Source organism: Trachemys scripta, chromosome 8, assembly GCF_013100865.1.
Source record: "Trachemys scripta elegans isolate TJP31775 chromosome 8, CAS_Tse_1.0, whole genome shotgun sequence".
NCBI classification, from domain to species: domain Eukaryota; kingdom Metazoa; phylum Chordata; order Testudines; family Emydidae; genus Trachemys; species Trachemys scripta.
Window position 1 is genome coordinate 12,094,156 of NC_048305.1, and position 13,761 is coordinate 12,107,916.

The 13,761-nt window shown below is 41.9% G+C and overlaps 2 protein-coding genes across 2 annotated transcripts in view; one reads left to right on the top strand and one right to left on the bottom strand.

The window, feature by feature from the left end:
- JADE2 (jade family PHD finger 2) overlaps positions 1–1,730 on the bottom strand; it is a 216,727-nt gene extending 214,997 nt beyond the window's left edge. Inside the window, exon 1 of the mRNA XM_034778226.1 lies at positions 1,711–1,730. The gene's annotated coding sequence lies outside the window, so the exon portion shown is untranslated. The remainder of the gene's footprint in view (positions 1–1,710) is intronic.
- Positions 1,731–6,538: 4,808 nt separating this feature from the next.
- CDKN2AIPNL (CDKN2A interacting protein N-terminal like) lies at positions 6,539–12,041 on the top strand. Its single transcript, XM_034778417.1, has 3 exons — positions 6,539–6,783; positions 8,065–8,164; positions 10,640–12,041. The coding sequence occupies exons 1-3, from the start codon at positions 6,566–6,568 to the stop codon at positions 10,649–10,651; spliced, it is 330 nt and encodes a 109-aa protein (XP_034634308.1). The 5' UTR covers positions 6,539–6,565; the 3' UTR covers positions 10,652–12,041.
- The last annotated feature ends 1,720 nt before the right edge of the window (positions 12,042–13,761 follow it).

The following is a 13,761-nucleotide window of genomic DNA, read 5'->3' on the forward strand; positions in this document are numbered from 1 at the left end:
CTACAGCCCAGTCCACGAAAGCTTATGCTCTAATAAATTTGTTAGTCTCTAAGGTGCCACAAGTACTCCTGTTCTTTTTTTAAAGAATTTACAATTATAGTAATATTTCAAATGCACACTCCTTCCACCCAGTGTTTGTGGTGCTGCACAAGCAGGTTAAAATAGAGTAGTCAACAAAACACCTTCATGAAAGCATCATGGGAACCAATGACCATCACGAATAGGTGTAGCACAATATGCATCCAAACCAAAAAGTCACATTCGTCTTACTAGGCATTTCACCACATTCAGCAGCAAAATGGGTCTACCAAAATCCCCCCATTGCAAACCTGTTTCACAAATACCAGCTTCAATCATCACTAACTGAGGGAGGATTCATTTATAGCCAATTCTTTCTGTGACTTTCCCCAACCTACTAACATCTCTCCTATCTGGATTACACCTCAGCCAGCTAGACCTCAGCCAAACCCCAACCTCCTGTAGACACTGACTCATCTACAATGGAGTTATACAGCTGAGTGTCATCTGCATAACCTATACACTTTATCCCATTTTTCCTTACTAACCATCCTCACAGCTTTGTATATGAGTTGAACCGGAAGCTGGGTCCAAACATAACCTGTGGTAGCCTGGGGAAGGAGTCTGAAGACTGCAGATATTACCATAACTGCTTTACCAGGACCTGCTTGATTATCTATCCAAAAGCCAGGAGATTCAGTGTTACCTGAGAGCTAGCTGGTGAAATCATCATAATTATGGATCCATTTCTTGACTAGAGATCTTACCTGCTTGAGAACACCCCTGGCTCCCAACTCTCAGAAAGAGGTAGTGACTGTATCACCTTTAGCACCCAGGAGGGATATTCAGTGGCCTCCTAAAATGTCACAGACACTTCAGGGAAAGACACTGGCCATAAATCAAACAGAGAAGACGCTGCATTTGTCCCCTCAAGACACTGCCCTGCAATAAGTGTCATGCAGATTCATCTTAATTTGAATGCTTTCAATCTCTTCTGTTCTCTTTGTTTAAAATACAGAACAACCCAAGCAAAAACATACACACACAAGTGCAAACAAAAAACAGCAACAACAACAAATTCACCTAGATATGACTTATCTACTCCTGTCCTTCCCCAGTGAATAAACGTCCTGCTCTTACTCTCACTGAATTTCCCATTGGCAAACTCCTTTAGATTTCACTTAGGAACAGCATGAGGTCCATAGCATTTAACCACAAATACCTGAATTCCACAAGATCACTTTAAAGATCTCTGTAGACAATAAATTTCAGGCTCCAAGGATACCAGTAAAGCAACTTTCACAAGCATCAAATGTTCAGTTTACAAAATAGTTAATGGGTTTCAAGGGAAACTAGCACAATAAAAACACTTGAATAGGCCGTGCAGTGACCCATTCAACAAGTAAAGTAAGCAGCCTTTTTAAGTGAAGTTGGACCTAATCTGAAAGCTAGAGATGATTAAATAAAATCTCTCACCAGCACATCACAAGGTCAGTAATGTGTAAACAGATTTTTGGAAGAGCTGTGTCACTCATAATTAATTCAAAAGAGATGGCATTTCTATTTTCCTTTTTGTTTAGTAACAAAAGACAAGGCAGCCCCTCCAGAAATATGAAAGGGCTGTATTTCAAAGTCTAAACTCCTCAAACTCTACTCCCACCCTAACATCAAATAATAATACTTAGCATTTACCAGACATCTGCTTGAATGATTGAACTCTGGCCACAGTCCCAACCCTATGGTCTTCTCTCCATACCCAATGAGATCTGAATGAAAACAAAAGAAATATTAAGTCAATAAAACATTCATTACCTAATGTAATGCTTCTAAAACCTTTAATGGAATTTTTGAATGGCTTTGTGGACATACTGACCAAAATAGAAGTCATCACATCAGATTTGAACTATTCATATGCTCAGGATGAGATCTGTTTAATCAGAGGAAGCAGTATGTAATTCACTGGGGTGCGTATCTACAAGTCCCCATCTGTGCCCAATTAGAAGATAGGAGCACGTTATAGCATCAGCTACAGCACTTTAGCTCAAGATATAATAGTTCATGCTTTTAACTTTACAGGTCCCCAGTGTGTCATCCAAGATGGTAGTTGTCACAATTACTCAAGCTGGACCAGACACAGTTAACACCCCTTTAACATCATGAGTTTAAGATTCATTACTCCATTTTACAGATAGGGAAACTGAGGCATGAAGCAGTTACATGACTTGCCCAAGATCACAGTAGTTAGTGGCTGCATCAAGATTAGAACCCCAGATATCCTGAATTCCAATCAATGGCCCCACCAGCCCACCAACTCCTGTGTGCAACAGCTCTTCTTGACATTGCTGTGTTTAAAGGCAGGAATAATTCATTATACATTATCAAATTCCAGACTGTAAAATTCCATGCTGGAATTGACAAAAGTATTTTATTTATTTTACTGGCCTTCTCACTGGCCAACAAAAAGCATGCTGCATACCTTGGAAGAGCACTCAGAAGGGAAAAGGCACAATTTGCCCCATTTGGGACACAGAAGAGCATAATTTATTTTTAAGAGTCTTATTCTTACTTTGAAACAGGATAGAGCTTTCACAGAACCTGACTTAGAAATGCCAAACTATCACAAATATAAATAAGAGATTGACACAGACATGGGGAACTGGAATATTAATTATCATTGGCAGGATAGTTCTAAACACAGAAGATAGCCTGTTTTAAAATCTTTATTGGTACTGCAGAAACAGAGAAGAATGATGGAAAATCTCTGGAGAATATAGCAATTTCCATAACTTTTTGATGTTAATTACAACTGTTATGACAGATAATCTAAAGTTGGGGGGGGGGGTGTTCTCAGCTCATGATAACTGTGATTTGACAGAGACTCAAGGTGCAAGAGGAACATTGGAGGGTGGGGGGAATAGTCCAAAGTTTGAATGTCATCTTGAATACTTGTATCCAAACTTGCTGGAGCTTTTCAAAATTCCATACCATCCAGCTCAAAGAGCCTTCCCCAAACCTCCAGTACCCATCTTCACTAAGAGAAGTCAGACTGAAGTTCATAGTGCAGCGTATATTCTGTTTTAAAAAGAACTGCTCTGTCCTTTACGTTCACAATAATTTGAGAAGTGGGAATGTTTGGGAGTAAGGCCTTTTATTTAATTCTTGCCTATTTCTGAGTCTAGCTCCTTCCTCCTTTTCCTCCCACAGTACTTTTCTTTAAATAGTCAAAGTGTTGTGGAGTTGACGGTGGGATTCATAAAGGTATTTAAGTGCCTAAACCTGAGATTTAGGTGCCTAAATCCCAGCTTTAGGCTCCACTGCAAACCACAAAACTCTTGTCAAACCCTGGAAGTGCCTAAACTCACTTGGCACCTAAGTTTTCAGGGTAAAAATTCCCTTGGCCCCCCTGCCTAGAGAGAAGCACGTGCACTGTTGCCTCCCAGTGGGCTTCCAAACTCGTATATCCCATCTATTCCCCTGAGCAATTCACAAACCACAAGAAGGTAGGCATTTGTTGAGTGTGAGGCCCAATCCAGTAGGCTGCCTACCAGATTGGGTCCCATTCAAAACCCAGCTGATGGAGGATGAAGAGGTGGTGGTCCGAATGCCCACCTTATAACTTTTATCCCAGTGGTTAGAGCACTCACCTGGGATGTGGGAGACCCACATTCAGTTACCCCCTCTGCCTGAGAGGGAGAAAGGATTTGTACAGGGGCCTCCCACCTCTCAGGAAAGTGCTCTAAGCACTGAGTTACAGGATACGCTGATGTGTATTCTTCTTATTGAAGCTTGCCACTGTGGACAAATGAGTGATTGGAGCAGGGGAACTGCACCACCGTCTCCTACCTCCCAGGCAGGTGCCCTAACCAATTCAATAACAATTTAAGTATTGAATCCACAGTGGAACAGGCATGAGAGGGTTATGCTGCCTCTTACTGGACACTTGTCAAGAACTACACTCTCTGACCCTCAGTGGCTTTCATTACAGGCTCACTGCAAAAATATTTTAAAATCTATGTATCTAATCCTATCTAGTAGGCATTTGTATGATGCCCAGATTATCTAAGTATCATTCTGATGGATCAGTCAGGTTTTTTTAGGGAGCTTCTACTTGCTAAATATCTAAAGATTTATTTGTTTGACACATTGAACTCATTGACTATTATTTCAAAACCTTCCTGCTCCCACAAGAAGCTATGGATGTGCCATCTCAAACTGTGATTTCATCACATCCCACCCCCTAAGGCCTTGATCCTGGAAATACTTATGCACATGCTTAACTTTACTAATAGTCCCAGTAAGGACTGTGAGAAATAATAGCGGGACTGCTCACAATAGTAAAGTTAAGCACGTTTGTGTTTGCAGCATCAGGACTTAAGTTTTGGTCAGGTCTGCATTTGGATGAAAGATTTCTAGGGAACCAAGAGCAAGAGTGTTGGTGGTTCAATATTTGGTACTTCTTCCTATGAAAATTCTGTACTGAATCTGGGAGGAAAGACAATTTTATGGTCAAAGCCCAGGATTGGGAGTCAGGAGATATTTACAGATTTGCATTTGCATTCACAGGTCCACTACAGACTTCCTCTCTGATCTTGAACAAGCCCTTCAAACTCAGTTTCTCCATCTGTAAAATAGGCCTAACACTACTTACTTACATGACAGGAATGCTGGGAGGATTAATTTAATAATGTTTCTAAACTGATTTCAGACTTTTATATGGAAGTCTATGGAAAGGAAAGGTATTATGAACTTCTTTATTATTAATAAACCATATCCCAGAGAAGATATAAAATCAAAGTCTATCTTGATCACTAACTTCTCTTAATACTAGCAAAATTCCATCTTGGTTTATTACATTCTCCCTCGCTAAATTCATGTTTTGTAAATGCAAAAAGAATCCAGCATCAGTAACCTATTACTTTATAGAAGACCAAACGAGAGCTCTTCTTTCTAGAGACAATTTTAAGGCATCTCTATTTACTGTAAATTTTTATATTGTTTACAATTGTTTGCCTTTTAATTTCAGTGGATGTCCGTTGATCTTGTATTATGAGAGGGTAAATAAATACACATATTTTACTTTCTCTATACCATTCATTATTTTCTATACCTCTATAGACTATCATGTCACCCCCCGTTAATCTGCTCTCTTAACTGCACAGACCTTTTCCATTGCTTCTTCTTTGGAAGACTTTCCAAACCTCTAATAATTTTTATTGCCCTTCTCTAGACAACTTCTATGTATTTTTTAAAATGAAGTGTCTAGAAGCGGACACAATAATCAAGATGAGAGGACACCATCAATTTACATTGTCCTTAAAATATTTTCCATAATTATCCATCCCTTTTTGATCACTACTGAACATTTTAATGAGCTAACCATGGTGACACAGAGGCTTTTTTATTGAGTAATTAATGCAGAACCCAGCAATACGTATAAATAGTTCAAATTGTAAGACCCAACATACATCACACCAAGCACTTGCCCGCAGTGAATTTCATATGCCAACATGTCATCTAATCTCCTAGCTTTATTAGGGCCTTGACATTCTTCACAGTGTTTCTGAGTATGGAGCAGGGGTTCTCAGCCTGCCGCTTGCAGCCCACAGCTGCAGTCCATGTGACATCCTCAGGGCCAACAGGTAGTGTGTGAATATATATATAGTGTGGATATGACCCACATAACATAGAGAGAATTGCATATGAGGCCCACAATGGTAAAGAGGTTGAGAACCCAAATCATTGTGTGTGACCTGCAGACTTGACCCTTTCATCGGTCACCCTCATTCCAGGTCATTAGTCTAGTTTTTAAGCCAAGCCCCAGCAGGATTCTTGAAGGCATTTTATTATTAATCTACTTCTGCCCTGAAATCTGACCATTGAGTGTTCATCTTTGGGCCTGGTTCTCTCCCACTCGCATAAACCAGGAGCCTTGTCCCTGACTTTAGTGCCGTTACAGGTGTCAAACCAGAGGAAGGGAGAGCAGGGTCGGGCGGTTTGGTTTTATCGCTGAGCCCCCAGGAGGGAAGCTGACCGCCCGGGGATTGCGGAGGCCCCAGCCCTGCGCCTGACCCGGGCCGGGCATTCCGCTCGCAGCGGTCCCGGGGTAGGTTCGGGGGGCCTCCCCGCTCCCCGGCACCGCCTGGGCAGCGGCCACCGACCTGCCGGTTTCCGCTCGCGGGGCGGCTTTGCCGGTCAGTGTCTGCTGGACGCAGGGCTCGGGCGGCTCCGGCCCGCGCCGGGGGAAGCCGGGCCCGGGGGCGGGGGCCCGGATATAGTGTCTGGAGGAAGCTGGCCCCAATTCAAGGGGGCCTCTCAGCAAAGGGGCTCGTACCCCCCCGTGAGCCCGAGCTCGGGTGGGGGGAGGGGCTCTGCGCCCCGCTGCTCAGAGGCGGCTGCGGTAAAGCACAGCCACCCGGGCCGAGATCTTCCAGCGCAGTCGAGTGTGCAGGTCAGAGCGGACTTCCTGGGGCCGCTCTAGCCTGACGCTTCCGGGGGGGGGAGAAGAGTCGGTGGTAGCTACTTCCGGTGCGCGCTGCATTGTGGGTCGATGGTAGCCGGGATGGTGGGGGAGGTGGAAGAGGCCGAGTTTCCCGAGCGGTTCCGCTCCTACTCGGAGAACGAGAGGCACTGGCAGGCCCGCCGCGAGTTCATCCTGCGGAACCTGCCCCCGGACTGGGTGGGGGAAGCGCCATGGCCCGCTGGCCGCATCGACCATCTGCTCTCGCTCTCCATGGTGTGGGCCAACCACCTCTTCCTGGGCTGCAGGTGGGGGGCCAGAGAATCCCCCCCCCCCCCGTTGCAGGTGGGGGGGGGGGGGGAACCCCCCCCCTACCCCCCCCCCCCCCCCCCATTACAGGTGTGTGTGGGGGGGCAGTGATCCTCCCCTCTCGGTTGCAGGTGCGGGCTAGTGAGTGACCCATCCCGAACCTGTAGAGAGCTGGAGGGAGGTTCCGCCCCCCATCCCCTAAGTGCAGCCAGCTCTCTCTGCTGGCAGAGGCAGCCCACTGAACCCACCCCCGGGCTAAGGTGGAGAGTCCTTGGGAGAGGGTCAGCTGTTCTATCCTGCCTCCGTCATTCTCCTTCCCCTACACCGTAGGTTAGTACAAGGAGAGACCCCTGTACACTCCCTTCTCCAGCCATCAGCGCGCCTCCTGGGTCTGAACGTCTCCGAGCTCCCCGTGGCTGCTGAAAAGGGGTGGGCGGGTTTACCTGGAGGTAACTAACGTGTGTGAGCGACCCTCAGGGAAACGCACAGTGAAGACAGCACGAAGGCACTTCAGTTTTACCACATCAAGGCAAACTTGCTGAGATCAGCTCCAGGAGGGGGGAGAGTTTATCTTGCTGTAGAACTAAAGCACCTTTTGTCTTCAGTGTGTGTTTACCTCGGGATAGCTCACACGTATTAGTTATTACCAAGTTAAAAAAAACAACAACAAAACACTTCTGTTTTTGTAGTGGTCCTTGCCTTGTTAAATTTAGTTAATGCCTCTCAGGTTAGCCTAGCTCCAGTGAGAGCATCACCTTGCAAAACAACACATTGCAGCACCACGTGACTGGATTAGCATACAGCTGAGTTAGCACTGCATTATGAGCTCCAGTGTTAGTAGGATCTACATTTCAATATGCACCCCAAAGTTGAAAGCACCCCTTAACTTGAGCTGAAGACGTGTGTGTATACAGAAGTCTGGTTAGAGCCAATGCTTGAGTTATATCTTAAGCTAACACTGTAGGGAAAACTTTTGATCTAAACCCCACAACCATGACCAGCATTGCTGTGTCTGTGTAAAGGTGCAAAAGGTTATGTTATTAAGTTGTATAACTTTGGTTTAAACACTGTGCTGCTGCAGAACTAGTATGGAACACCTGTGCACAAAAACTATATGTATTTAAATTTTGAGAGATGACTGTTTCATTCGGCTTTATAACTGAACTGAAGATACATCCTTGCCAGATTGAGACCTTTGAGGATTAGTTTTATAATACAGTGCACTGCAGTTTCTTAATGTGGGATTGGTAATTTTTCACAGGCATTTATCTTTATTATAGTTACAGCAAAGACCTTTTAGACAAGGTAATAGAAATGGCTGAGGGGATTGAAGTTGAAGATGTACCACATTTTACTACACGTGATGAAATAATGAAAAAGGTAACTATTCAGTTTAGAATTTCAGAACTTGCTTTGTGGGGATGATACTATGTCAAATTTCCAGGTTTGTGCGATGTACAGAACCAATAAGTCTCAAGAAAAGTATGCCAAGTACTTGTTCCTAAGAGTTCTGCTTTACTACTCTAAAATTCTCTCCTCTCATTCTTGTGCGTCTTACAGCGTTCTTAATAACAACATCCCAGAAGAATATTACACATGGATCAGTTATAAATTGGTGGTGGAGCTACTAGCATATTTGCAATATTTGCTTTTCAGTTTTTGTTACTAAGGAAATGTTGGTCAAATATATTTCTACAATTGATTAAAAAGCATTTTTATTATCCATTCTGCTAATTGGAAACCACTAATTTCATTTTTACGTATTTCACTGGAAGAATTGTATCACTAGCTTTGCAAGTGCTATGTACTCCAAAAAGTACTGTGATGAGAAGCTAATTCCCAGAGGATTAAGGCCCCAATCCTGAAACACTAGTGCATCTGCTTAACTTTAAGCATGTAAATAGTCCCATTGACTTTAGGAACGACTTATGTGCTTAAAGTTACGTACATATGCTGGTGTTTGCAAGATCAAGGCATTAATCTTATCTGGCTGGGTTGTGGGTGAGCTGGAATGCTTGTATATCTCTCTTACAACTAGATAAGAAGTAGAACTATAAATGAAAGTACTGTGACAACCAAGTACTAAAACCCCAAAACAAACTAGTAAACCCCTGTGCCATAGAAACAGCTGCCTGTTGTTTTCAGGCAGAGTTTGAATCATTGAATTTAAATTATGGCTCAGTTTTTTTTAACTCAATTTAGCCTCTCTCTCTCTCTCTCTCTCTTCCCCCTTCCCCCCTTAGGAAAAGACAAACAAACAAATAATGGTAACAGCTTCCCAAGAGGAGAAGTAATTGAAATCGCTTCTCTTTTAGACAACATTTAGAGGCCTTAAGTAGATATGCAGCTGTCCTTCATGTTGATTTTGGAAGCTTTATTTTCCACACTCAAAGCCTATTAATATGACTCTAAATACTTTTGGTGGTGTTAAATGAGGCACTGTGAGAGTACAAAAAGTGTCTTCTCATGAATAAATGGTTCCAAATTGTTATATTCTGAAAATGGGGGTCATTTTTGGGGTCATTATTGGAGATCTCCTGTATTTTTATCATTTTTTAGGATAGCAAACTCCTAAGTGAGCAGTTACTGTGAGATAACTGGGATTTTAAAAGATAGCCATTAAAATTATGTATATGATTTGCTTGTTCTCTTAGTTGTTTAACACTTTTTGGATATATAAGCAGGTGAAGAGGGGGTTCCGAATCTTATTAAATGACATTTTTATATGGTTAAAAGCCGAAGTATTTTCAGCTTATCTCCCAAAGTTGGTTCTGGGCTTTACAGGGAGTTAAACATTAATTTAAAATGCAAATCTAAACAATTTGGATTATTAAAATCTAGTTGCTTGCAAAATCACTTGAAATTTCAAGACCAAGGCCTGGTCCACACTAACCCCCCACTTCGGACTAAGGTACGCAAATTCAGCTACGTTAATAACGTAGCTGAATTCGAAGTACCTTAGTCCGAACTTACCGCGGGTCCAGACGCGGCAGGCAGGCTCCCCCGTCGATGCCGCGTACTCCTCTGGCTGAGCTGGAGTACCGACACTTCCGGGATCGATTTATCGCGTCTAGACAAGACGTGATAAATCGATCCCAGAAGATCGATCGCTTACATCCGGACCAGGAAGTAAGTATAGATGTACCCCAAGCTCTGTATGTGTGCGTACGTGCACAGGGATGCACTTTTATTCTTATTTAATGGGGATTATATAAAACTATTCCTTGAAAACTCTACAAGAAGTTACACTAGGATGTAATAAAGTAGGTTTTGTGTAAGTCTTGTACTCTATTATGCTAAGGAAATCCTCTAAAGCTAATGTAGGTACAAGTCAGTGTGAGTTCTTCGTGCTGTTTAAAAGTAGTTTAAAACAGAATGTAAATTTTCATTCAGTGCCCAAGAATGCTGAACAGGTTGTTTGTTTTACTTTCTTGGCGGCCGTATTTTTACAGTTGGAGAGTGTTACATTCAGAAATGAATAAAGTTCAGATCCCATAATTACTTTATTCAGCACTACAGCCAAATTTGAAAATTGCTCTATGGGTTTTGCTATTTTAGATTTAGAACAATCTAACTATTCAAGTAACTATATTGCTAACTGTTTGGGGAGTAAGATTTTATTTTAAGTATTTTGATTATTGTCAGCAGATGTAAACTAAATATGCTCTGCCTTATGGAGAACAAGAAATCGATACTAGTTGTATTCTACAGAATTTTCTGTTGCAAGATATCCAGTACTCGTATCTTCTTTCTACCTATTATTTCACTGGAGTAAAAATTCAGGTATCATTTGCTTTCACTACCATGAGCATTTCCCTATTACAAATACATAACTTGTTTTCTCTTTATTTTTAGCATCAACGTTAATACGTGCGAAGAAGAGGTCTCAAATTTTTGCCATAATACAAGATCAGTTTATGTGGAGGACCCAGTGTTAATTGAACATACTGTTTCTAAAAGGACTACCTATGCTGTACCCTAGGGAAAGGATTTTTTTAAAAAACTTTGTGCCATTATGATGATGGATATCCACTTCCAAAGCTTTTTAAAATGACAGAATCAGATTTTTTAAACAATTTTACAACTCATTGATTCATAGAGCAAAGTAAAAGATATGATGGACTGTATTTTCCCCTTTCACATGAAGACAAGGAAGAACAATAACTCCCAGAAAAGGGGGGGGGGGGAAGCCTGGGGAGCTGCAGCATCCCCTCTTGTTTGAGTACAATTCTGTGTAATGACCAATGAGTCCAATTTAGGATGAGAGGCCACGGGGAATACTTGCCTCAAAGCACACACCCACTTAGGAAAACAGGGGCTTACACTTCACTCTCAGTTGAAAGTAAGGGGATGTTATAAGGCTGTTTTGACCATTGACGAATATTATTGTTATTGTTACCCAGGTTTCATTCTGTGTAACAGGAGAAAGGGAGGGCATGGTGCACAAAGTGGTCATTACTCTGCTCTTCCCCTTCTCCTATATGCAACTTAGATAGGTCTGTGGTGATGGCAAATGTCCCAATTAGCTGATTTTCCCCTTTGCATGCCTGCATGACTCTTCCCCAGAGTTTCTCTCTACTGCAGGGGAACCCTAGGAGTCTAAAAGTAACACAGAATATTCTCTCTTTTAAAAGTCTTTATTTTTAAGTGTTTTATGCCACATTTTTAAAGTCTTTAGAAGGCCTAATAACTGTGTCCATTCAGTCACTAGAATGAAAATTTCAATCATGAAATCTGGATAACTCTCTTTGGATTTTTAGCAATAAAACCATGTTTCTTTCATGTAAAGTGAATTCCCTCTCTTGAAGCTTTATTTAGATAAAACATATCTACTGCTGTCTGTCAGGATCTGATCCAAAGCCCATTGGAATCAAGGCCCCAGAATGCTTTAAATTAGTAATCTTCCAAATGAATAACAATTGCCATAGATTTGTTCACCTGTATCTTGTAATCTCTGGGAAATGTCAGGCGAAATGCTGAAGGTTTCATCTGAACAGAGGCTTAAACAGCATAAGTGCCAGACCAGTAATCAGATCAGTTACCAAAAGCATTGCCTCCACTGATAAATTGCCTTTCTGGAAAGTCTCTTCCAATCCCCATGGAGTTACAGTAGCCATTTCATAAATGAGGTCAAGATCCTTTGTGCTCTGGACCTAAACAATGGGTTTTGTGGTACAGCAGACTGAACATTCTGCAGTAGCTTTATTTACATTTAAAACTGAATGTTTTATTGCATTAAATATAAAAATGAATACAATCACTACAGTAGCTTGTGTTGTTTTGATATTCAATTTATTTTGTCTGTCCCAGCATTTTCAGTATACTACAGACTGTACTGACCAGTCTATAATTGTATCATAGAAGTAACGGGAAGCTGGAGGATTTTGCATGTTGGGGTAGGGAGCGTTGGGGCTTTTAAAATCTAGATACGCAAAAGGAGGCAGTTTGGGGATTCTGGGATCAGCACATTAGCTGAATCGTTCTGCTCATTTGATCAGCAGTGAAGTTGTTAGCTGCTGACATTTAAATTATTAGTAGTTTTCAGAGCTAACACACCACTGACATAAATGAGAATTCAAACTTCATGTTCAGGCTGCCTGAAGACTTGGGAAGACAATACATCAGTTTACACAGAGTACATGGGTATTGGTGTTAGTAGCACCACTTCTACATAGAATAACTGTTGATATTGCCAATGTTTTTTCAAACTCATGTTTTAAATCAACACACACAATCACAAAATGGATATTTAAAAGAAAAGTTAAAGTCCTAGCCCCACTGATTTCAGTGGAGCCAGGATGTCACCCCCTATATCTGAGCTCCTATGTCTAGAGACTTGATGCAAACCTATTGGACTTGAGTCAGTAAAGTGATTGTGAATAGTGAGGGGCAGCTGGTGAGGCTGGACTCTGTAGTCCATGTCCACAAAGGTTGTGCTGGGCTGAGGGAGAGGAAGGATGACATTGTGGCTGAAGCACAATTCTTGAAGTCAGGAGATCCAGATTCTCATGTAGCACTAAGTAAAGTCACTTCCTGTCTCTTACAGATTGGGAAACTGAGACACAAATGGGGATAGTACTTGCTCATCTGACAAGGGGATTGAGATGGTTAATTCATTGTTTGTAAACTGCTTTGAGATTCTCTGATGGAAGGTGCGGTAACAGTATAAATTTACAAATTTCAAATCTCCAATGAATGGAAGTGTCATTAGCCCCTCCGTGGGGCATTACCAGGCCCTCTTTATACTACTCATCCCCCGTGTTTAATACAGCAGTGCTCAGCTGGGTGTAATAATAAACAGTAGATTTGGTTTATTAAGATTTACTAGAGTTCCAAGAATGCTTTGAATAATTGGAATGAGCTACCAGCTTCACTTTAGGAGGGTATCACAGGGCCAATAAAAGGAAAATCCATAATATATAGCAGAGAACTGCTGCTCTGGCCAACTGCTAACCACACTTGGATGAAATACTGAGCTGTAAAACATGTTTAAAGTGGAAGAACTGCACTCTGAAAAAGCATGCATACCTCTTAAATTAGTTTATTACAGCTTACTTTCAGCAGTTTCTACACTTATTAACTAGAGCTGATTTTCAGCCTCTCAGCTTTGTTTTGGCAGCAGAATTCTTCCCTTTGTATCATGTTCTTTCTCTTAAAGCTGGGCAGACAGCAAAAACTTAAAGTTGTATTATAAAGGAACAGCTTCAGTTTCTTTTACAATGCCATTTTTCTGAGCAAAGGTTACACTGAGCTGCTCTATGTGCCTAAACTCTGCTTAGGACACTGTAAATGTATTGCATTGTGCCCATATTTTCCAGAAGTTAAAGTAAATGTGGGACACTAATGATATCCCCCCTCATACAGCAGCTAATAGAGTGGAGTATCACACCTGTTGTGCCCTGGCCAGAACGTTAAGGCTGCTGTACTAATTCCTCTGGTTGCCCTGTTAGGGAAGCTGGTCCTCCCATTTGGTACTA